Source organism: Panicum virgatum, chromosome 9K (genome assembly GCF_016808335.1).
Source record: "Panicum virgatum strain AP13 chromosome 9K, P.virgatum_v5, whole genome shotgun sequence".
In the NCBI taxonomy this organism is placed as follows: domain Eukaryota; kingdom Viridiplantae; phylum Streptophyta; class Magnoliopsida; order Poales; family Poaceae; genus Panicum; species Panicum virgatum.
This window is the reverse complement of record NC_053144.1, coordinates 37,006,845-37,032,370: the sequence shown is the minus strand read 5'-3', so window position 1 is coordinate 37,032,370 and position 25,526 is coordinate 37,006,845. Positions and strand designations below refer to the sequence as shown.

General features: G+C 44.4%; 1 protein-coding gene across 6 annotated transcripts; it reads left to right on the top strand.

Annotated features, from left to right (window-relative positions):
• The first annotated feature begins 400 nt into the window (after nt 1–400).
• Nucleotides 401–25,526, top strand: LOC120651305 (lysine--tRNA ligase, chloroplastic/mitochondrial-like). Of its 6 annotated transcripts, none has more exons than XR_005666107.1 (15): nt 662–709; nt 1,862–2,177; nt 2,302–2,514; nt 6,682–6,793; nt 7,306–7,414; nt 7,662–7,719; nt 8,324–8,392; nt 10,907–11,014; nt 11,560–11,652; nt 11,775–11,879; nt 17,553–17,759; nt 18,745–18,839; nt 22,810–22,985; nt 23,973–24,063; nt 24,821–24,976. XR_005666107.1 is itself a non-coding variant. In XM_039928769.1 (15 exons), the coding sequence occupies exons 2-15, from the start codon at nt 1,950–1,952 to the stop codon at nt 25,189–25,191; spliced, it is 1,728 nt and encodes a 575-aa protein (XP_039784703.1). In that variant the 5' UTR covers nt 672–709; nt 1,862–1,949; the 3' UTR covers nt 25,192–25,526. The 6 variants fall into 6 exon arrangements, 5 of the variants coding, with proteins under 5 accessions (XP_039784706.1, XP_039784705.1, XP_039784703.1 ...); XM_039928769.1 differs by lacking the exon at nt 22,810–22,985 and adding an exon at nt 25,099–25,526 and having other exon boundaries at nt 672–709; nt 10,907–11,031; nt 11,560–11,611; nt 24,821–24,991; XM_039928768.1 differs by lacking the exon at nt 22,810–22,985 and adding an exon at nt 25,099–25,526 and having other exon boundaries at nt 675–709; nt 24,821–24,991.

Genomic DNA, 25,526 nt, shown 5'->3' with positions numbered 1-25,526 from the left:
TGTGAAGGCAATGATAACAATATTTTTAAAGTTTGAGATAGAAATATGGTTCTTCAATTTTTCCTTTTTTTCCCTTCATGTTCCTTTTTCTCCCGTTCCTTGTCTTTTTCCCTTTCTTTTTACTTATTTTCCTTCCTTTCCTTTTTCCCGTTTCCTCTTTCCTTCTCTCCCTATCGGTTTCTCCTTTTGGTCGCAGCCCACCCCTTGTCATCCACCAGCAAGCCGGCAGGCGCAGCAGGACAGGGGGCGCTGCAGGCAGGCGGGCGCTACAGGCAAGGGAGGACGAGACGGCGGGCGGACGCAGCAGGAGGAGGCGCAGCAAGCCGGGAGGACGAGACAAGCCAGGAGTAGACGGCAGCCGGGTGGGCGGAGCAGGAGGCGGACAGGGGCGGCCGGGCGGGCGCAGCAGGAGGCAGACAGGGGCGGACGGGCCCTGCAGCGAGGAGGAGAGCACCGGCAGCCGGTGGCCGGTGGCCGGCGGCAGGGAGGACAGGGCCGGCGCCCAGATCCGGTCGGGGAAGGGCGGAAGGAGAGGGCTGGCGCCCAGATCCGGTCGGGGCAGCGAGGAAGGAGACGGTCGTGCGGGAGCAGACCGAGGGATTTTTCTGCGGTGGCGTTCCAGACAAGCAGATTGATAATCAAAGCGTTTGGGGGGGGGGGGATTATTTAGCTTTTTTCGCTTAAAATCTGAGTTAAACGTTTCCAAACAGAGCCGAGAAAATTTTAAAAATGGAACTTGAAACAATGGACTTCGCAAATTTACCATTTCAAACATCGTCTTCATAAAAACAAGACTCTAAACGTTAAGCGATTGTTATACTGCTATTTCAGATATTTTTCCTCTTATCTTTTTCCTTTTCGTGTATCTGGGAGGGTGATATGTCCCTTTTGCCCCGTGCATAGATTACAACCGGCCGTAGCATTCACAGGGCAGCCGCCACCGCTGCCACCACCGCTGGTGCAGGCTTGCTGCTGGTGCTGGACCTGCCTAGCAGGCTGTGGGCTGCCCGCCGTCGCCCTTGGCAGGTAGGTACGCTGGCCGCTGCCGCCCCTGACAAGCAGGCAAGCTGCTACTGCCCACGCCTGGCAGGCACCGCTCGGCGCAGACGCACGCGCCGTGCAGCGAAGATTGCCGTGACCCGTCCCTTGGGCGTCCGGAACGAGGAACACGGTGAGCACGCCGGCAGGCTGCTGTAGGTGCCGCGTGCATGAACATGGAGTCCTGGCGGCCAGGGTGCAGCCAGAGCACCGGCGTTCTCGGGCATGGCAGGCGCGGCCTGAGCACCGCTGCCCTCGGCCATGGCGGCGCGCCAGCACCCATGGGCAGGGCAGGCGCGGCCATGGCGTGTGCGTGAGTCAAGGGCAGGACGGCGAGCAGTGGCACCGTCGACGCCGGAGGTTGGCGGCGGCCGGTGGTGGGGCGGTGGGCAGCAGTCGAACGATGCAGTCCTAGGTAGCGATGGCGAACAGAACAAGACGATGACGATGCGTCTCCGTCCAATCAACTGCAGTCCAAACCCCATGCAAATACAGATGGGCATAAAAGTCATTTCACCCTCCCAAATATCTGAAAAGAAAAAAGAAAAGAGGAAAAATATCCCAAATGGCATTATAATCAAGGGAAAATTCGATTCATGCCACAACAACTCCGTGAAATTGAATTTCACGTTGAAAATCATGACACTCAATGGCATGGATTTCAACATGAAATCCAACTTCGTGAAATTGTAATGGCATGGATCCAACTGACACTATAATCAAATCAAGTGCTTAATGTTTGGAGTCCCTTTTTACGAAGACGATGTTTGAAATGGCAAATTTGCAAAGCGCATTGTTTTGAGTCCCATTTTTGCAATTTTCTGGGCCTTAGCCGCCGGCGCAACCAGATTAGTTCTGTTCGGCCGTCCGTCCGTCCCGGAGACTCCAGCCAACCCATCCTGCCAGGAGTAATGGAGGCTCTGCGGGCATGGAGGGCCTCCAATCTCCTTGGCTTCGCGGCCTCCCGCGTTGTCACCGCCGCCTCCGCGGCGAGGTCACTCCGCCTCCGCCTCCGCTGCTGCTCAGCTGCTGCCACGACGAACCAGAAGCAGCTGCCTCTACCTCAGGACCGCCGTCGCCGTAGTGCCTCCACCTCCACCTCCGACCGCGACTCCATCCGCGCCATCCGCCTCAAAAAGGTCAGGTTTGCCTTGTTGTGCGTCTTCAGTTCTGCATTTTGTGTTGCGAGCGTTCTGTTTCCCCCAATTCTTTGTCGGTACTGCTACTGATATGCTTGGGGTCGTTCGTCTGTCTGGTTGCTAGGTTGAGGAGCTAAGAGGAAAGGGTTATGAGCCATATGCGTACAAGTGGGATAGGACTCATACGACTAAGGAGCTTCAGGAAGAGTACACCCATCTTGAAAATGGTGAAATCTGTGAGGAGGCAGCAGTCTCCATTGCTGGCAGGATTGTTGCCCGAAGGGCATTTGGAAAGCTTGTTTTCATGACTGTGAGAGATGATACTGGGACTATTCAGGTAGGTTGTTGGCTTCTTGCAACTTGCCTCAGTTCTTCAGCCAACTTGATTTTCTGTCAGCTTAATGTTTGCAGTCAACACTAATATAATGCGATCTTGTCTAGTATTCTCTTGTACTTTGCTAACTTATCATGGTTATCACCTTAGAATTTCATATCAAGTGGATATGCTACTTGATAGTGTTGCACTTATAAACCATTTGTGCATAGCACACTCTTCTGAGTTCATCCAGGTTGATGTGGTGTGCATTCAGAAGACAAAAATGACAGAGGTCTGTCATGGAACTGTCCTATCCACACTTGGTTCAAATTTCGATAATTATGTAGCGCTACCATCAGATGGCGCATTGGTTGTAATCCTTGTTGCTTGGCAGCATTGCATTGGGCCTGCTAGCACATATAGAGTTGATTCTTTTAGCACCATCCAATTCCATCCCAACACCCAAGATTGGTGGCTCACATTTGTGTATGGGCCTCAAAGCAATGAGGAGAAGCTGCTGTTCCCGCAAGAACTAAGAGGTATATGTGATGCTTGTCAAGGACCTTGGATTGTGATGGGTGATTTCAACCTTATTTATAAGGACACAAAACAGTAGCAACCTATCCGGGCTATGATGAGAAGGTTTAGGAGATTAATTAATGATTTGGCTCTGGATGATATCCCTCTCCATGGTTGCAAGTTACCTGGTCAAATGGTCAAGACTCCCAACTTTGGTCAGGCTGAACAGGATGCTGTTCTATCAGGTGAGAATGACTCTTCCATAGTTGCCATTTCCAAAGTGCTTCCACTGATGGGTCGGATCACTGTCCACTATTATTGGTTTTGCATGAAAATAGACTGGGTAAAAATGTGGTTTCATTTTGAGTTTTCTGGACTAACATCGATGGTTTCCTAGATGTGGTGACAAATGCTTGATATTCTATACTAGTGATTGATCGCCCTTTTGACACCCTTACTAAAAAATTTAGAGCCACCACCAAAGAGTTAGAAAGCTGGAGTTAGAACTTAGAAGTGTATTGGGAATGTCAAATTGCAGCTCAGCTTGGGTAGGGAGATTCTTCGCTAGTTTGAAATCGCGCAAAAGTGTCGCTTGCTATCAGAGGAGACTTAGCTGCGTAATACTCTGAAAAACCACTCCCTCGCTTTGTCATCTCTCAAGCGGACCACTAAGGAACCATTCCATCATATGGTGTCGTTGTGAAGGTGACGCCAGCACTGCTTTATTTCAGGCCCATGCTAGGCATTGCAAATGTAGAAACTTCATTGTTAAGCTTGTTGAGGGCCAATCACTGGTACAGAATATCAAGCATTTGTCACCACATCCAGGAAACCATCGATGTTAGTCCAGAAAAACTCAAAATGAAACCACATTTTACCCCGTCTATTATCATGCAAAACCAATAATAGTGGACAGTGATCCGAGCCATCACTGCAAGCACTTTGGAAATGGCAATTTCGGAAGAGCCATTCCCACCCGATAGAACAACATCCTGTCTAGCCTGACCAAAGTTGGAGTCTTGACCATTAAGGAGAAAGTGTAGGGGCAGGACATGCGGAGATGAACCTGATGAGTAAGGAAGAACGTGTAGGCGTTGGAGTTATCGAACTCATGGCCATTGTCGCATTGGACTGGCTTAATGGTGGTGCCGAACTGAGTGGTCACATAAGCAAAGAAATTAGCAAGAGTGGAATACACGTCAGACTGTCAGACTTAATTTGTAACGAAACGTCCACAAATAGTGCGAGCAGTTGTTGAGAATGACCAAATAGTATTTATAACCCAAAACACTGACAATGGGAGAGGTCCATATGTCACAATGTATAAGATCAAAATGACTAGATGCACACGAAGTAAAAGTATGAAAAGGTAGACGTATATGGTGGCCTAACTGACACACATGACATAGAGAAGTGCTAATGTCTTTATTACAGAACAGAATGGCGGGAGCGAGCTTGGCGAGGGCTTCGTGACAGGGACGACCGAGGTGATGGTGCCAGAGAGACGAGGTGTTGTTGGTGACAAGAGAGGTGGTGGCAGGGAGCTGCATGGGGTAGAGTCGCTCGGAGCTATTGCACCTGACGATCACTCTCCGGACTGAAGATCCTTCACATAACAACCAGCGGGATCAAATTCAACAAAAGAATTGTTTTCAGAGGTAAACTGGTGAACAGAAATAAGATTCTTAATAAGATTCGGAGAATGAGAACTTTATTAAGAGAAAAGGGCCTAGGAAGCCGTGTTGAGCCAGTGGTGGTAACAGAAGGTAGAGAATCGTTACCAACAATTGAAGATGGTGAAGGATATTGCGGGAGTGATGCAGAGGATAAAGTACCGGTGTCGGAGGTCATGTGAGAGGAAGGACCTTAAGCACCATTTGTTCTGTTGAGGGTTTAGCGTCATGGTGCTGAAAGTAGACGCTAGAAATTAATGGTCCTAAAGGGAGGCTAGCAATCGGACTATAGATGCCGGGAGTAACCCACAACACCGCTTGAGGCTATGTAGCATGCTGCGCCTGGAGTTGAGCTTGCTAGGCCTGCGCTTGCTGCGCCTAGGTGTGCGCATGCTAGCCAGCCAGGCCTGCTGCGGCTGCAGGCCTGGTCGTGCAATTTAGCATTACGGGGCACTTCTGGATGGACCCGGTCCACGGGTTCAGGAGGGGCGACCAAGTCCCAAGGGAGCCGCCACCCTCGCTTCTTGCCGAGGATGGGAGAACTCGTTAGAGCCGCCCTCGAAGCCACCACATCGCCGCTGGACTTCAGAGGTTGGGGGACTTCAGAGGTTGGAGGGGGGGGGGTTGGGTGGGGTTGGGGGCGCCGAAGCACACGAGGAAGTCGTGCCGCCTGTGGCGATGAGCGCAATGAAGGAGGCGGAGGGATGATGAGCTGCTGTGAATTCCTCCATGAGGAGGAATGAGGGGAACGGGCGTCCGCGACGAAGATGCAGTCCGAGAGCGGTGTACCACTTGTTGAGGCCGCAAAGGACGTTCAACACCAAGGTTTGATCGGTGATGGGCTCACCTAGCTCGCTAAGGGAGTCTGCCATTTGTTTGAAGCACCTGTAGTAACCGGTGATGGAAAGATCACCTTTGACGAAGTTTTGGAACCGGGCGTCGAGGAAGGGGGTACGCGTCTCGCAGTTCCCGACAAACTGGGTTTCTATGCAAGGAAGGCCTTGCGGGCGGTGGAATCATGGTCAAGGACGCGTCGGCGAGGTCGTTGGAGATTGATCCGGAGATCCAGGACTGGATGACGCAGTCCATGTGCACCTAGTCATGGGTGGCTAGGGAAGAAGCGTCGAGGAGAATGTGGTCCTAGAGGGAGTACTTGCCGACGCTGAGGAGGATATGCTCGTGCCGTCGGGAGGAGCTGACAGAGTTGATGTTGACAGCATGAGATGGAGGTTTAGGAGGGCCGCAACTTCGTGAAGAAGCATGACGTTGTTGATGGCGACCTGATCCTAGTTGTGCGGCGATGCGTCGTCGTCATCGGCGTCATCAGGATCAGGAACGGCAGCAACCGCCACCTTGCGCTTGGCAGCGGCACGTGCTAGGGCCTCCTGTGCTCGTGTGGTGGCAGCATCGCGCTCCAAGGCATTCTCTACTGCCTCCTGCTCCGGATGCTCCGGATCCTTGGCGTGCGCTAGGGCAGCAACGCGGGTGGTCGCAGCCTGGTGGCATCGGGAAGTAAGAGTCCTAGCCATAGCTAGGGCAGCGGAAGATGAGTCAGGGTGGGAACCCGGACTCGTGATACCATGAAAGCAAGTATGGCTCATGATAATTGATTGATTTTGGTGCGAAGCACATGTACAAGATATATAGGCAAGGATATCCTAGGGTTTATGGAAACAATACCAATCAAGGAGATCCTTGCCTAATCTAGATACTTGACCTAGAAGCTATCCCTGGAGGGGCCGGCGCACGGCACACAGGCTTGTGCGGCCAGCACCCCTATGGCCCGAAGGGCCAACCTAACGAGACCACAATATATATCTAACAGTCTTCATTATGCCAGCATGTAACTTCATTCTCAAGTGCACTATGTAAATGTGGTAGATCATGCTCTGCAGTTTTAATTGAATTTATTGTTATTAGTAGCTAGAGAAATATGATAACTTGTATGGCACGGATTGCGTGTTTCTGAGCATTTCTTTCTTTTCGTTATTGATAGCTTTACTGTGAGAAAGACAACCTTACGGAGGACCAATTTGAACAACTGAAGGCATTTATTGATATTGGTGATATCATAGGTGCAAGTGGATCCATAAAGAAAACAGAGAAAGGTTCAGTAACTAAATATTTAATTTCTCCATGCCTTTGCTGGTCACTATTCATCCCAATTTTGAAGCAGAGGATATCAATTCCGCGAAGCTACAATAATTTGCTCAGAGTTGCTAGTATTATTCTTATTTGGCCGAGCAAACATCGAAACCTCAAGTTTGCTCATTAGACTCCCTTTTTTCACTATCATGCTGCTTAAACTTTAAATTTGTGGAGAACTTGTTTTGTGTGGATTGGGTTCCTAGTATTACCACCTGATTGTAAATGAAATTTGAATTATAAGAAGTTATAGCTAAGGTTACCTGCTTCACTTAGCAGACAGAATAAGTAAACACAGCTAAATAACAGACTGCACAATAATCAACCTGGGCTTCTAGAGTCCAGGGCTATACTCCTGATTATGATGCTTGATTTCAGTGTTTAATCTTAGATATCATAGTATTGATTTACTGCTTATCCTAATTTTGTTGTTTACCTATTGTTTGTATTCTTGACATGTTGGATTTCACTGTAGGGGAACTATCTCTTTATATGAAAAATTTTGAGATCCTCACAAAATCCTTACTCCCACTACCAGACAAGTATCATGGGTTAACTGATGTCGACAAACGCTATCGTCAAAGGTTGGCTTTCACCTTGCCTCATCTACCTTCCAAGTTAGATCTTCTGTTTGTAACCAGTGGCCATTTAATACTCTAATATATACAATCAGTGTACAAGCTTGACTAATCGACATAAAATGCCACCCTCCCCCTTCAGAATTATTGTCTTAGCATATTTATTTCTATTTCTTTGGTCCTTGGTGTAGAAAATCGCAAGATTTTCATGTGAAATGGAATGTTCATCTGTGCCATCTTTGATTCATGATAGGTATGTTGACATGATCGCAAATCCTGAGGTTGCTGAGATATTCCGAACTAGAGCAAAGGTATCGACTACATGGAGTGCTGAATTTTCATTCAGAAACTTGGGAACAAGATGTGAAGTAAAAGCAAAAATGTTCTCTGTTGACTGATGGGTTATTAACTAGAAGTATTATTATTTAATTTGGACCTATATCATCCAAATTGTTGAAGTATAAGTGAATTGGACACCTCTTCCCGTTAGCTTTTGGGTTGAATTGGTTGGTGCATGCAACTAAATATAGTATCAGGGCTAGAGGTCTCGAGTTCGAATCCTGGTGGACGTGATTAAATAAACTAATTGCAGCCGACTTCTAATTTCCACATTTGAGGTTTGAAGGAGCCTGCACGTAAGGGGCAGTGTTGAAGTATAAGTGAATTGTCCACCTCTTCCCATCAGCTTAAGCCTTTGGGTTGAATTGGTTGGTCAATTCACTTATACTTCAACACAAATATTATGTGTCACGAGAACCACATGTTTCTTTAGATGTTAAAATGAGGTTATCAGATCAAGAAAGAAACTAATGTATATGTTATCATATTATAAATACACATCCTTGGGTCCTCCCAGAATAGGTAATTCATGACAACTTCTTTTACAATTAACTTGGATATTTACATCTTTGACAGGTGGTTTCTGAAATCCGCAAGACAATGGAGTCGTTTGGTTTCATTGAAGTTGAAACTCCAGTTCTACAGGTGTATACTAAAATTCTCTAGGTTAACTGATGCTGTTTTTTATGTTTATTCCAATGGAAATTCTTAGAGGTGCAACTCTACTCTTTTGCAAGCCCCAATCAGAGTGTATAGGTACATATACAGAAAAATTTCCTCTACTAGGTAGTAACAAACTAAAATTCTCTAGGTTAACTGATGCTGTTTTTTATGTTTATTCCAATGGAAATTCTTAGAGATGCAACTCTACTCTTTTGCAAGCCCCAATCAGAGTGTATAGGTACATATACAGAAAAATTCCCTCTACTAGGTAGTAACAAGCACAACTAGATATATATTCTTGTGGGTGGGTAGATGGTGTGTGTGGGGGGGGGGGGGGGCAGTGCATATATAGAGGCCACTAGAAAAGCCCACGGTGTATTTCGTGTCGTATGTTTGTAGTTTGCTGATACAGATTTTAGTTCGTGCATATAATAAATATGGTATCTAGGTAATTGTATTTTTTTAAAAGCAACGTTGATAAGACAAATTCGTCGCTTCGTTATTTTCGCATAGGTGCGGCCCATTGTTACATTTAGTATATATTTTGGGCTTTCTATTGTCGTGACGCTTTCATTTAAGTAGTATATTATTTTGGTTATCGAAATGGGTCTATGACTTTTTTTGCTATATTTATTGTGGTGAAAGGAGGGGTAAAATTATTAATTAGGCAGGATGGAGTACAATTAGCCGGAAGCTTAATGTATTTGCGAAATGAGGAGATTTGAACTCGTAATCATGTGGCAATTAATATACGTGATGGTATTCTTTTAAAGAACTAGTGCTTATATTAAAATGTGTCGTGGAGGTAGCATGACAAACCATAGAAGAACGATGGTACAATATTATAGTTTTAGCAAAATAGGATCGTATGCTGAATGAATTACGAAAACGTTTTGAATTTACAATTCTGTTGTGTAGCGAAGCTTTAGTTTTTTGAATTTTGAGCATTTATGTAGAAGCCCTTTGAATTTGAAATTGTACTATATAATGAAACTGTGGAGTTTGAAATTTTGAGCAACTTTTGTATTGAACATTTTTTAATTTGAAGACGCTTTGGTGTCCAAATTGTGGGTAGAACAGATCGCATGTAAGCATTTGTGCAAACTAATTGCGAAAATGGTTTGAATTTTAAAATTTGCTCCACAATAAAGTTGTAGTTTCTGAATTTTTGATGAAATTTTAGTGTTCAAATTGTATGTATAATAATGTTGCTTGTGAAGAAGTAATGAATGGAACTGGTTGTAGTTTGATTTATTGAGAATCCGAGGGTTTTACTAAAAAATGCTGAGAGGGCGGCGAGTTGATTTTATGAAAACTTAAGGTTTTCTTTGCAAATTTCTCTTACCGGGAAGGTTGAACTGCGGGTTAATTTTGCTAAATGGGAGAGCTTTTTTGTAAAAAAACTTGAGAGGAGGCTGGACTTCAGGTTGATTTCGCTAGAGATTCAGGTTTTTTTTTTTTGCAAAATGACTGGGATTCACACGATTTAAGCCGTTCGCCCGGCCGATCCGACGGTCGGAAACGGCCCGCGATGTGGCCCAGTTGGGCATCTTTTGGTGCATGAATCGTGTATAGAGATGTGTAGCTGAGCCATATTTCTCTTCAAAGATAAAGCCTTGTTTAAATTATAGCGTTAAGGCCCTGCAAAAGAAAAACTATGTGTGTCAGATCCAATAATTATTTATACATTGCTCCATAGTTAGATTACTACATTTTACAACTTAATGTTCATTCTTGGAAATCCTAGAAACATTCACCACTTAAAGCCCATTTTTAGCAATCCTAGCTGATTAAGATACATTCACCAGTTAAGCTAGACAGCTAGTTGATTGATTACCATTCTGTCAACACAGTTTGCTAAGAGAAATCTTGTTAATGCAGTGGTATTCAAACCTTTGCAGCCCAATTTTCCATACCCATGTGACCATAATTTTGCTTCTAGTGATTATCTATGATACACCAATACATTCCTTTGGTCGCATGTCAGTGTCGGACACTGTTCGACAGCCACACGTCTCTGATAGATCACCAATACGTGTCGAAGCAGAATCGCCGAATTAAAGGCTAAAAATAAATGGATTTAATCTTCGATACCTTGTCGACACATGCTCAACATGGCTGGCCCAAGAAAGCTAACTGCCCCCCTGCTAACCAGTACGTGCAAATAACATGCAATCCAACAGGCAATGATTCCACTTAGAATGAGCAACCGCCGTCGCTCCTCCTTGGATCCACGTGTTACTGACGCTCCTCAGATCGATGTGGCGTCGCTGGAGTCGGCTCATTGCTCCTCGGATGGATACGCTGCCAGCGTTGCCGTTCCTCCTCTTTCATATATATGTCTTTCTTTCTCAAGCAGTGCTAACACGCCTATGCAGCTGTGATGCAACCTTGCATAATAAGATTATAAAAGAGTTAGGTCCTTTTGTATCTCTATGCTTGAATTGTTACTACTGTATTTTTTTACAATATTACACATCAAAATGGTAAAAACAGGGAGCAGCAGGTGGTGCTGAGGCTAGACCTTTCATAACCTATCATAACTCACTTCAAAGAGATCTTTACTTGAGGATTGCAACAGAGCTGCATTTGAAAAGGATGTTGGTGAGGTTACAGTTCAGGTTTTTGTTCTTTAGTTTTGGGTAACTTCATAGTTAATTCTCAAAGCAGTCCATGACAATATCGTTTTATGTGATACAATTTCTTTCCTGTAAATTGATGAGACTATTACTAGGAAATGCTGTATGTAGTATCTTCATAAATTTAGGGGAGTCATATATAACAGACACCATGGTATTCTGTTAATTTCAGTCTGGTCATAATTTAGCATGTTAACACAACTATTAATCAATAAGATTTGTATTTTTTCCAGATTAGCTACATGTGTCTCTACTGGTTGATATCAATTATTTTTTTCTAAAATACTAAATCGGACATTTTGGGGCATATTATGTTTCTTAGAGGAATTTATCACTTTGAGGTTTTATGCTATAGCACTGGTGTATCACACCTTTTTTTCCTGTTCTTAAGCATTTGATGGGTGCCAATGAAACCATGCACTGGGCGAAGGTTCCATTGAGTTTAGTTTGCCTCAGCACCCTTCATTTTCTTGTTTTCAATGTTATGAGTACCATTGACGAAGTGTGCAGGTTGGAGGGCTTGAGAGGGTGTACGAGATTGGAAGAATTTTCCGGAATGAAGGTATCTCTACTCGTCATAATCCTGAATTTACCACCATTGAGGTAGGACCGCCACCCCCCGCACGCGCACACACATCCCTCTCCAAATATGCATGTGATTAATGAAATGTGCAATGCGCTACATTAAATTGGACCTGACTTGTTGGTTTGTATTTGCAAACTAGATGTATGAAGCATATTCAGACTATGAAAGCATGATGAATATGGCTGAAGAAATTGTTGTTCGATGTGCTATGGCTACTCATGGCAAGCTTAAAGTTGCTTATTTGGTAATCTGTCTTTATCCTGACATTTTTTCTCATCTTATATCACATGTTTTTTTTTGTTTAGATTTGTGTGGACATGCATGCTTTATCACGGAAAAATCATGCTGTAATTTGTTGCTTATATCCCAATTTGCTATTGATATGGTAGAACTAGGGATAGCACGAAGAACCTGTTCGTCGCCCTCCCTCTGGAGGCTCTGACTACTTTTAGGGTTCTTCTTGTTTGATTATAACTGATGATGCGACTAGATAGCAGATAACCCTAACAAACTAACAACTCTATCAAATCCTGGCAGAGACAACAAGCCAACTAACTTAATCCATGGTACCGTTCATGCGCTACGGGCCTTGCTGGTGGACCACCATTATTTTTACGGCGGTATGGCGAGGCGCGGCGACCCACCCCCTTCTAGACGCTTAGGCGAATAAGGTGCGCGGCGAGGCGACGCCATACACATATCCCCATTTAGAATCGAGCAGCACAAACCTAAGCGATTAGGCATTTTAACTAAACAACAAGCGCATGCATCAGGCAGATAGGCACACACCACACATTCACACAAGCTATCTACTTATATATCAGATTAACAGCACTGTAGCAGAGCAGAGGCAGAGCAGAGCGCCAATCGAGCAGAGGAACCAGAAGTAGAGCAGAACACCAATCAAGCACTACAGCAGAGCAGAGGAAAGGGAACCTGTGTCCATGTGATGCAGCTGCGGGAGGGTGTACCAGCAGAGGAAGTAGAGGGGCGGAGCCACGTGAGGAGGTGGAGTAGAGGAACCTGCCAGGCAGCCACAATTTAATCCAATTGGCGGGCGGAGCTCAGATTGGAGGCTGTGGTCGTGGAAGCGGGAGTGGTTGGTGGAGGAGCCGCGCTGCTGGATTGCAGCTCCTCCCCGCCGGATTTCAGGTCCCGCCGGTGCCATTCTCTTCCCTCCTCTCCTCTCTTCCCTTCTCTCTCAATTGGCGTGGTAGGGGCCTGCGGCGTGCCCGCGCGGGCTATACGCCCGCGATTTCCTATGCGCGCGCCTCGCCCCTGTCCCTTCCCGCGTGCCTCGCCTCTGTCCCTTCCCGCGCGCCTTTTCCCCGTGTTTTTCCCGCGAGCGCGCGACTTTCCACTCGTGTGGTGCCCGTCCAATGCCATGGCGACGCCTTCCTTCACGAGGCGACGCCATATGCCCGAAAATCGTGGCGGGCTGGACGCCCCGATTCAGAAATCGCCCGGACGACAAGGCGATGCCTAGGAGACGCCATAAAAACCATGTGGACCACAAAGCCATGGCCATAACAGTTATATTGCCTCAAAACTGTTTTTATTGTGCCATTTCACCAATTTACTATTGAATTTTCAATTTCCTGACCTTTTAGTGCATATATTTATGGAAATTAGGCACCAACATCATGGGCAGTCGGCTGGGCCAACACTAGGCCTATTGCGCCTCCATTAGGGTTAAGGTTAGAGATAGAATTGGATATATTACTTGAGGGTCAAGTAAGCCTCTCTATACAAAGAGAGATGTACCAATTAAAGACAACCAAGGAAGAATTATCAGGAGAGATCCTCATCTAACCTCTGGCCTTGAGATTTGCGCAGCCACCGTCGGCATGCCCAATCTCAAGTGTTCGGTTCATTGTCTATGTAGAAGAGTAGGAATGGGGAAGACACTTCTCACCCAATTGGGGGGGGGGGGTGGATTTCGTATATAAAGCCAATATGGCTAAGTATACATGGAAGGCTATATCAGCAATAATACATCAATAAACACAGCTATAACTGAAAGCGAATATGGTACGAGAAAACTGTGGATTGATTAACAAGGTACAGAGGTGTACAATATATAGGCAAGGAGCGTCTAGGGTTTATAGAAGATACCCTAATCGACGGAGATCCTTGCCTAATCTAAACCAATCATAAGTAAACCCTAAGGCAGCCCTAGCCGCATGGGCTGGGCGCCACGGCCCAAAGGCCAGCCCACTAATCACATTGCTAACACGCCCCCGCAGTCTGATCGTCAGCCACTGCACGTTCAGACTGGACCTGAACTCCGTGAACACTGAAGAGGGAAGCCCTTTAGTGAAGATATCAGCATATTGCGACGAGGTCGGCATATGAAGAACACGAAGATCACCAATGGAGACCCGCTCCCGGACGAAGTGTAGGTCAATCTCAACATGCTTGGTGCGCTGATGCTGGACTGGATTGGAGGTCATGTAGACGTCACTGATGTTATCACAATACACTAGTGTGGCTTGGCGAAGGGGGGGCGTGCAACTCCTGCAGGAGTTGACGCAGCCAGGAGGCCTCAGCGACACCATTAGCCACTGCGCGATACTCGGCTTCTGCACTGGATGTTGAGACGGTGCTTTGATGCTTGGAGGACCAGGAGATGAGATTGTCCCCGAGGAACACAGCATAGCCTGATGTGGACTTGCGCGTATCCGGACAGCCAGCCCAATCAGCATCAGTGTATACTGCAAGATCAGTCGAAGTAGACGGGCGCAACAGAAGACCAAGGTGTAGAGTGCCCCGAACATACCGAAGAATACGCTTCAGCGCCACCAGGTGAGGTTCACACGGATCATGCATATGAAGGCAGATCTGCTGAACAGCATAAGCGATGTCTGGTCGGGTGAAGGTGAGGTACTGTAAGGCACCAGTAAGGCTGCGAAAATCAGTATCATCAGCCATGGGCGCACCATCAGCAGCTGCAACCTTGGGATTAGTGTCAACCGGAGTGGAGCACGGCTTGCAATCTGTCATCCCAGCACGATCCAGAATATCCAGCATATATTGCCGCTGCGAGAGGAGTCCATCACCACAACGCTGAACTTGCATTCCAAGAAAGTGATACAGTTCACCAAGATCCTTCATGGCGAATTCCTGCTGAAGAGCCAAAATAATCCGTCGAAGAAGAGCCGGAGAGGAGGCTGTCAGAACGATGTCATCCACATAGAGCAGCAAATAGGCAATATCTGAACCCCGCCGAAAGACAAATAGCGAAGTGTCCGCCTTGGCCTCAACGAATCCCAGTTAGAGCAAGATGGTGGCGAACCGACTGTACCATGCACGAGGAGTCTGCTTCAACCTGTATAGAGACTTGTTGTGGCGGCAAACAAAGTTCGGGCGAGTAGGGTCCTCAAAACCAGACGACTGTGCACAGTAAACTGTCTCCGATAAGGTGCCATGTAAGAAAGCATTTTTCACATCCAACTGATGAATGGGCCAGCGATGAGAGTGCCAGAGAGAGGATTGTCCGGACTGTAGCCGGCTTCACGACCGGACTGAAAGTCTGCAAAATCCACACCAGGACGCTGAGTGAACCCTCGTAGGACCCAGCGGGCCTTGTACCGCTCGAGGGTCCCGTCGGCGTTGAACTTGTGCTTGAAGATCCACTTTCCAGTGACTTCATTGGCCCGCGGAGGGCGAGGCACAAGATCCCAGTACAATATATAGGCAAGAAGCGTCTAGGGTTTATAGAAGATACCCTAATCGACGGAGATCCTTGCCTAATCTAAACCAATCACAAGTAAACCCTAAGGCAGCCCTAGCCGCATGGGCTGGGCGCCACGGCCCAAAGGCCAGCCCACTAATCACCTTGCTAACAATAACTATTGCTAGAATCAGGGGTCATATAATGCCTAATACCCGCCCGCAGTCTAAGCGGAAGGATCCCAGACGCAAAGACTGGACCTAAAGTCCGTGAACAACTGTACTGAAAGTCCTTCCGTCATGATGTCCGCGAACTGGTGGGAGGTTGGCACATGGAGCACTCTTGCCCCAAGGCTACCTTTTCGCGGACGAAGTGAATGTCTATCTCCATGTGCTTCATGCGGCGGTGATGGATAGGGTTGGCCGTCATATAGACAACACTAACATTTTTGTAGTAGACAACCGTCGCCGAAGGAAGCGAGATATGGAGCTCCTAGAGAAGCTAGCGAAGCCAACAACACTCGGCAACTACGTGTGCCACCGCACCTCAGCGTTGGTGCGAGAGACCGTGTTCTGACACTTCGAGGACCATGAGACTAGGTTGTCGTCGAGGAAGACGTACAAGTCGGAGGTGGAGTGCCGTGAGTCGGGACGGCCAACCAAGTCCGCGTCAGAGTACGCGGTCAAGGATTGAACGAGACTGAGATGCTGATGTGGTGTCTGGAGGAGAGAATGCCCTTCACGTGGCGCAGGATGTGCTTGATCAACGCAAGATGTGATTCGCGAGGATCATGCATGAAGAGGCACACTTGCTGCACGGAGTACGCCAGGTGAGGGTGAGTTACTGCAGGGCACCGGCGAGGCTACGATACTCGGAGGGGTTGGCCACGGCAACACCATCGGAGGCTGACATCTAGGCTTGTGTGTCAACTGGTGTCGTTGTAGACTGTAGAGTGACTCTCGACCATGACAGGAAGAGGCCGTCGGAGGAGCGTGTGACGGATTTGCCGAGAAAGTAGTGAAGCTTGCCAAGATCCGTCATGGCGAACTCGGAGTGAAGGCGCGCGGTGATGTGCTATAGGAGGGCCGTCGAGGAAGAAGTGAGGAGCAGGTAGGCGACACGGCCACCGTCTTTGTAGACAGAGAGGGACGTGTCGGACTTGGATGCGACGAAGCCAAGCTGACGAATGTACGTGGCGAAGCGCAGTATCAGGCACGTGGTGCCTGCTTTAGACCGTACAGGGATCGCCGTAACAAGCAAACATGGTCTGGGTCGACGAAGCCTGGCGGTTGCTGGCACTAGACGGTCTTCGTGATATGGCCGTGGAGGAACACGTTCTTGACGTACATCTGATGGATTGGTCAAGAACGAGATCGATGATGCTGAGGACGACTCCAATCATTGCCGGTTTGACAATCGGGTTGAAGGTCTCGTCGTAGTCGATGCCGTGCTGCTGGGAGAAGCCACGGACGACCCAACGTGCCTTGTGATAGGCAAGGCGCACCGTGGCAAAGAGCTGTCGATGTGCGTCTTAAGGCCGAACTTGCTACACATCGATTTGAAGGAGGCCCATTTGGTGTAGTTGGAGTTCTTGAGCTCCAACGTCACCGGGACATGCGCCTTCACCGACACCGTCGCGTATGGATGGACGATGAAGGGACTCAGCAGGGCTGTTGGCCATTGGCCATGAAGGCGCTGCTGTTGGCGCCGAGAGTGTTGGCGGTGGCTGCCACAGCAGTGCCATCGCCAGTGGAGGGGAGGGTGCAAGACATGATCACAGCACAGCGGAGGTGGCTGTGGTGGGATCGGAAGGAGGTGCACGGCGATGAAATCGCCGCACGGAGGCTGTGGGCGCCTGTGAGAAAGGTGCAGGCGATTCAGAAGGGAAGAAGGCAGCAGAAAAGGAAGGTAAGGATCAGATATTCCTAGTCTCGTGATACCATGTAGAAGAGTAGGAATGGGGAAGACACCTCTCGCTCAATTGGGGGGGGGGGATTTCATATATATGTATAGCCAATATGGCTGAGTATACATGGAAGGTTATATCAGCAATAATACACAATAAACACAGCTATAAGTACTGCTAGAATCAAGGGTCATAATGCCTAATAGTCTTTTACACTTGCAATCCCCAATCCCCACGCTATGCATGGCTCCCTGATCAGAGCCGTGACAGATACACAGCTTTATATTTCTACCTTTATATCCATTATTAGTTAACATAGTTCTGTTTAACAAACGCAGGGAACTGAAATTTCTCTCGAAAGACCATGGAGGAGGGAGACCATGCATTCTCTTGTCAAAGAAGCAACTGGAATCGACTTCAACATCTTCGGCCATGATGTTGAATCTGCTAAAATCGCTGCAAGAGGACTGCCAGGGATCAAAATGGGAAGCAGTAAAAGTACTTCACTGCAATCCTGTTCATCTGTTGGACATGTTCTTAATGAGGTACATTGAGGGTCTTTTTGTACCCTTTTTTAGTTTTCAATAAAGGTGGTGAGTCATCCTTTGGTTATTTAACAAGTGGGATTAGATAGCTTTCCTACAAACAGAAGGTGAAGTTTTTATTTATCATAAACAGAAGACGGCAAAAGGCAGTAACAATATTCTGTTAGCTGTTGCCTTGCCATCACCCATCAGTAGAAGGCTGAAGCTGAGAACTGCAGGTAGCATGAATGTTTGATGCATTGGTTAGAGTTTGGCGGACCTATATGCCCAGTTTTTATATAGGTGAGATTTAGATTCTAATTTGTATGGAAAACATTAGGAAGGATCCTACTATAAGCAAAGCTGGTAAAAATAGGTCAAGACAAAGAAAAGGAACAGACAATAAGAAGGGAGAGAACACACAAGACCTTTCAATACCAAACTCCAAAGACCTCTAATGGAATCCAGCAGCCCATATAGCTCTCAATCTCATATTTTACGGGTCGTTCCTTCTGACACGCTTCCTGGTTATGGGAACCAGAGGCAGTAGTTTGTTGAGCAAACATGCTATTAGTTAATGTGTGTTGCTGCTTTCTGTGTTCAAGGATTATCTCCTTACATTCTTATAAATGTGAATATGTTGTTGCAAATTTAGTCATGGATTTGGATGGCATGTTGCAACCTTGTCTAGAATATTTCTAATAATTTACGCACAAATAGTATACCAATGAAGTTTACAGATTGTGTAGTTTAATGAATACGCACACCTAAGATTACTGTGAGAATTGTGCTTTCTTGGTTTACCTTTCATGTTAATTGTATCTAGCTATGTGCCTTGAAGTTCAGACTGTAATATTGCAGGAATGCTTGGTCATTGTTTAAGTAGCATACTGTAATCAAACATAACACCCAGTCCTCGAAACTGCAAGATTTCAATGTGTCTTAGTACTTTATATATTATTGCTGTCTAGAGGGCTCATTTAACAATTCTACTTCTCATGCCCAGGTTTTTGAGACTTTTGTTGAATCTACTCTTGTACAACCGACTTTTGTCCTTGACTACCCAGTTGAGATATCTCCATTGGCAAAACCACATCGGAGGTAAATACTCCCCTTGTTCCAGTTTACATGGTGCCCACATACTTTGAGGGTCAAATACTGTATGGCTTATGTTTCAACATTTTATAAGTTTTAGTGACACAATTCTTACTAATCTTACTGTTTGCTTCCTTGTGCCAATGTTTATGGTAATTAGTAACATAACATAAAAGAAATTAACTGACAGCTTCATTTTGGGGCATTAAAAGTCAAAACAGAACTTAAATTTCACTATTTCAATATGGAGGGGTGTTTTTTTGGTTAAGCCCTTTTTAGGGGCTTTGAAAGATATGCAACTCCTCATTAATTGAAAAATTGTACACAAATACACAATAGTTATGTAAACTTTGCATTATGCCCAATTAGACTCATTTGTGTTGTAGACACATTTGTGGGGAGATAATATATGTGCAGGAAGGAGTCAGCTTTAGATAGAGATAGATTTAGTTGGTTTTTTTGTATATTGCTTAGGAGAGTTATTCTGCTTGTTAGGTTTGGTTTGTTAAGAGAGAGATGGAGATGAGCTGTAAGCTTATGAGATTGTAATTGTGCTGACCCTATATATTGAAAGGGAATTTGGGAAAAGTAAGCAAGAAGATAAACCTAATTATGTCAGAGCCTCCATCGTGAGGGCGAGTTTGTTTCTTTTGTGCTGAATTAGCCTACCTGTCTTCCGAATCCGACTCCCATATCATCTGGTATCGACACTGTTCACCTATACGGCCGTTTAGCCCGTTTACACACCGTGTAAATGCTACACGGTGGCGAATCGTGTCCATTTAGTCACCCGTTTAAGCCATTTAATAATGACCCTTTAGCCCTTTAAATGGTTGTTTAGCCCGAATAAAGAGCTCAACAGTAGGTGCCCGACCATAGTCACAGGATTCGGGGTCGATGCCTCGTCCCACGACCCGGGAACGCCGTTCCGATTCGAGGGTCGGGGTCAAAGAGGGCCAGTGTCCCATTCAAGATTGGATCGCGTTCCGGTTTGAGAGGAGTCGCAGCCCCATTACTAGCAGATTTAATTGGGATAAGAAGGTTAAGGGTGTGGTTTTTGTTAGATAATGAGCCAAGTTCGTGTACTATGGTCTAAATGTACTTTTTTTATACATTTCTTATATGCTTGTGCAGATTAATTTCTTCATTAGTAGCACATATATAATTTTTGTCATTTTAAAGATGCATCGACCCGAAAATATCGACCCGGATGAATCAGGGTCACGTTCCACATAATAATTTATTGTTCCACAGAGGTATACCCCCTTCGTACCACAATTTTATAAAGTGACGACCCTCGACCCTAGGTATCGGAGATCCTTTTGATCCTGTGCTATTAGACATCATCAATCCTAGTCACTAGAGCCTACCTGTCCTTTTCATCACCACTCTGCTCCATCCGACAATGTGCGATGCCATGCCAAGGATGACCTCAAGGTTCTTAGTGAGAAACATGACAAGTTTCTGATGGTTGTCGAGGCAACACTGTCAAGGTTCTCAGATCCTTGCACAACACATGGCATAATAACATGGAGGCGTTTCAAAAGACATTGCAGTCTCTGCATGCCTTATTCTACAACCTTCATGCCAAATGCCAAAGGTTCATGGTTGTGCTGTTTGTATCTTGATCCTGTGGGACTCCTTCAACCTTGGGGCGTGCCAAGTTCAGTTTGGGTGGACGCCACAATGGATTTGTTATGGGTTTTTTCCCAAAGGCGGAGGCAAGTCAGTGGTGTTGATCACTTCTCCAATATGCACATTTCACTACCATGTTGATTGGGTGTGGTTATATGTCACCAATGTGATAATTCCAACATCCATCACCTTGAAGATTCCTCATCTATATTTGATGGGCCGTCAGCCCAACATCCGGTGCATGAGCTCTTTGCGCGCGCAGTGCACTCCGGGGTAAATTTTTTTTATCACGGTACCGTAATCATGACCAGATGCAGTGCATGCACAATCCCGTAAAAGCGACGGGAAATGTGGCTCCACGTGCAAGAGACGTTACCTAAAATAGTTATAAATCCAAAACCGAGTATCTAAATTAAATTTCAATTTCACCATAATATTCCTTGTGATGAGATCACGAACTATTTTTGGAATATTTTTTTAAAAACTATTTTTTAATATAAGATAATTAATTTTGAGTACTACAAACAAATACTTTAATGACTGGAACAAAAGATTGCTTTATGCGAACAAAATGATTGAACAAGACAAACAAAAATGTTTCACATTTCGAACATTTGAAAACTAAATATCACGTACAAAAGAGTTCACATTACGAAACAATTTATTCTACAAATCGCATAAATAATTTAATATCACGAACAAATTAATATACAAAATAAATAAAATATTATTTTTGCATGGAGAACAAATGTGTCCGCAAGACAAATTATCCTTACACATGATCAAATTATTTTTATGGACGAACAAAAGGAAAATAATAAAAATCAGCAAATAAGAATATACAAAATATTTATAAAAACTAAATAAAAACAAACAAATGAATATAAGAATATAAAACCAAAATAGAATGAAGCCGGTAGTATATAAAAGAAAAGAAAAATGAAATGAAAGAAAAAAAGGAATGAAAAGGAAAAATTTAAAAATAAAATAAAACATAAATAATTAAAAAAATAGTATCACCAAAAAGAGAAAAAGGAAAATAAAATAAAAATAGAAGGAATTTATTATTAACAAAAAATAGAAAATATAAGAAAGTGAAATCATTCATAATTATTACAAGAAAGAAAGGAAAAATAAATATAAAATAATCAAATGAATGCAAATAAAAAATATTAAAAATAGAAAAAACTAGTTGAATAAAAGAGGAAATATTCAAATGAACAGAAAGGAAGAATAAAATACAATAAATAAAAGAAAAGGAGAACCACAAGAGGAAATTAAATAAAAAATTAAAAGAGACAAACAGGAAAATAAATTCAGAAAAGAATGAAAAAATAATGATAATGACAAGGTAAAAGTACAAAGAAAAAAAAAACAAAAACGAAAAAACTTACAAATGGCCCGCAAATGTATCCCTCACCACACATAAAATGATGAAAATCTACTAATGGGCTGCATTCAATTTAACCCTATACCCTTTTCTCTTTCCACATGAGCCGAAGGCTGGGTTAGTTCTTCAGGTGATGGCAGGCAGATTTGTTGTGCTCGCAATATATAGCTGTCCCAATCTTGATTGCTCCGTTCTTTGACAACATTGTCCTTCTTCATTATGTACCTTGCTCAAATGTCAGTGATTGTGATCCAACCTTCATTAGGCACCCGTGCCTTTTGGACGAAGATCTTCTCTCTCTGGAGCACCATGCTTTGCCTTAGTACGGCATTACGCTTAGGACACCAGAATATCGAACCATGAACGAGAAAAGGCATGAGAGAAATATTGGCTAGTAATTGTGAAGCCCCAATTATTAACTGGAAGGAACACCAAAGGACTCTGCCCTTATCCTCAGACTCATAGTCAATCTGAGGTTGCCAACAGGATTTTGGGTGTTCATTTGCGCTATCTTGCCGGGGATCGACTCAATTGCTCTTCATTGGTTGCCATCGGAAGAGTATTGCTACAATATGATTTCTATCAAATTCATTGCAAGCGACACCCTTCCAGGTTGATTATGGGTGTGAGCCTCCTCCTCTGATGTCATACCAGCCAGATTTGTCCAAGATGCCGGCAGTGGATAAACATCTGGTGTATCGTGGCACGTTTTTGGCTGAGATATGGAATTGTCTTCTTCATGCTCCGGGGGTCCAATATGATGTCTTTCATCGGGATGTTTAGTTTGACGCCTGAGATTGGATCTGGCTGCGTCTTCACCACTTGTGGGCAAGTTGGCACCACGGTTCTACGGTCCATTTCATGTTCAAGCTCCTATGGGTTCTGTGGCATACAGGCTGGAATTCAGCTAAAGCCCTAAATTCGCAATGTCTTTCATGTGGTGTTTCTCAGGAAATTTGTGGGCACCCCTCCAGTTGCACCAGTTTAGCTGCTGGTGATCAATCATGAAAGATGTGATGGAGGTGGGTGATTAGAGGAGGACAACATAAAGCGTAATCGTGATTCGTAGATGGACGGACATCGGGGGCGCAGCTTGGACACCAGCGATGGTGAGGCGCAACCAAGAGGTAGAAATTGGGAGAATCGAATCAATCTATTGCTTGTCATTCCTGGTTACAAGGTCTTTATATTTATAGGTCATACTCTTGCCCGTCATACAAGTTTATCTCTACAAGCTGAACAACTAAACCAAATATCTAAACTACTCTTCTTGATCTGCAACTAACCAATTGGCGTATGATGGCGCCATACTAACTGAACGGACTCTGCTGCTGCTTCCCACATCACTCATACTTGGGGCGCCACATGACAGAAGAGTTGTGCCTGAGTCTGCAAGTTATTCATGCTTGTCTTTGTGGTGGAGTGTGGGAAGTCTCAGTCCATTGGGTCGGCTGCAGTGCAGATGCTACCTGGAAACCTTTGCTGGAGTTCACTGACCATTATCCTAAATTTCAGCTTGAGTATGAGCTGTTTCAGAAGGAGACAATTTGAGATAGTGATAGAGTTAGTTGGTTTGTTTAGATATTCTTTGCGTTTTTCGGCTTGAAGATTGTTAGGATTGGTTTATTACAGATAGACTTGGAGATGAGTTTTAAGCTTATGGGATTCTAATTGTACAGACCCTATAAATTAAGCGTGAGGTTGATCAGGAAAAGTAAGCAAGTATAAACCTAAATAGCTCAGAGCCTGCATCATGAGGGTGAGTTTGTTTATCTCTTGTGCCAAATCAGCCTACCTGTCTTGAAGTGTCTTCCAAATCCAATTCCCATATCACATCGGCACATGTTTGCGCTCATTCTAGAAACAGTTGATTGCTGCTGCAATCTGCTGTGCTAAAGGCCACAGCGTTAATAGGTTATATGCTCGTTTAACTTAAAAACTTTTTTTCACACGTGCACAGTTCCAGATTATATAATGTTATTTACTGGATGCTTAGTGACATTTTGGTTCAAATTAGTTGTGTTGTTTATTTAGTTATCTGATCTGAATAGAGAGTTTGAGTATGTATCATGAATTTTTGTGTTCACTAAAATAGTTTCTTTGTCTTGCTGTAGTTATGCTGGCCTTACTGAACGATTTGAACTTTTTATATGTGGTCGTGAAATTGGCAATGCATTTTCTGAGCTCACAGACCCAATTGATCAGGTAAGTATGCACCACTTTTAAACTACATACCTAAGTGCCATCATTTGAAGCATTCTTTGTGAAGTTTGGTAAGGACATCGAAAAGAAGTTTTCATATTATGCAAATATTTGTTATTATTTTGCAGTTGACCTCTGGCCTCTGACCTAGTTTGGGTCCATGTGCAAAATCTCCTGTTTTTCATTATTTTTTGCTTATTCTAGTAGTATGAACATTATCTTTCATCAAAATCTCTTTCCCACTGACCTCTGACCTAGCTTGGGTCCATGTGCAAGAACCCCAAAACCTTGGGTTAAACTAAAACTAGCTGAACACTCAGAATGCCTAATCTGCAACAAACAGTTTGTGGGCATTGACACAGTTTGTTTTTTCTCGAATACGCAGGAGAGCTGCGTATCTTTGTATTAAGGAGAAGACACAATTTGTTATTTTATTAGTGTGGGCCCATACTTTAAAGATTTGTAAATTGGACTGCAAGGCCAAATCAAGGTTTCTTATCAACTTCCAACAGTCTGTGGGTGATGTACCACCTTACAGCTTAAAATAGATATCAAAGTTCCCTGCAAAAGCACCTACCAAGAAAATGGGAAGAGAAAAAAGTTACAGTTCAGTCCTTGAACGATAGGACATTTTCTAATGATTGTTAAGATAGCTGGAGATTACATACATGCTTTTTAGATCCATGTCTTGAATTCTATCTTAAGTTATCATCACTATAACCATTTTAGTTTCTAAGGAACACTTTATCTTTGATTGCAGAGGAGCCGTTTTGAAAATCAAATAAAACAACACAATGCTAAACGTGCTGCAAGGGCTAAGGTCAAATCTACTGAGGATCAAGGAGATGAGGATGATTGTTCGTATGAAGTTTGTTTAGATGAAGACTTCTTAACTTCATTAGAATATGGAATGCCACCAGCATCAGGAATGGTATGGCTGATCAATTGCTTGCGAATAGTGTATTATAGTGATTGCTAATTTGCTATTGTTCTTAGAACTATTCATTAAATTACTTTTTTGGAACTTTACCTCCTTAGGGCCTGGGTATCGACCGGTTAGTAATGCTTTTGACGAACTCTGCCAGCATAAGGGATGTTATTGCCTTTCCTGTCTTGAAGATTCAGCAATAGATCTTTCATTTGACGTAAGAAGAGACACTATTGGGAGAAATGTGGTTGTCAAAGCAATCATCTGCACCCTTCGTTTCACGCTTGTTTCATTCATGCAGATTTTACTTTTGTTAACCTTTTAGCTGATAGATAGATATGGCCACTGATCAATCGATAAATCGCAATGGACTATGGTGAGTGTCCAGACAATATTTATAGCAAAAACAGCTGATAGATTTGTCAACACTTGAATCAATAATGGATTCCACATATTTCATGGGATGCAATGAATGCGATACAAAATAGCAGGAAACTCCGACTCACCTGTTCATAATAATTTAATAAATTGTTTGATA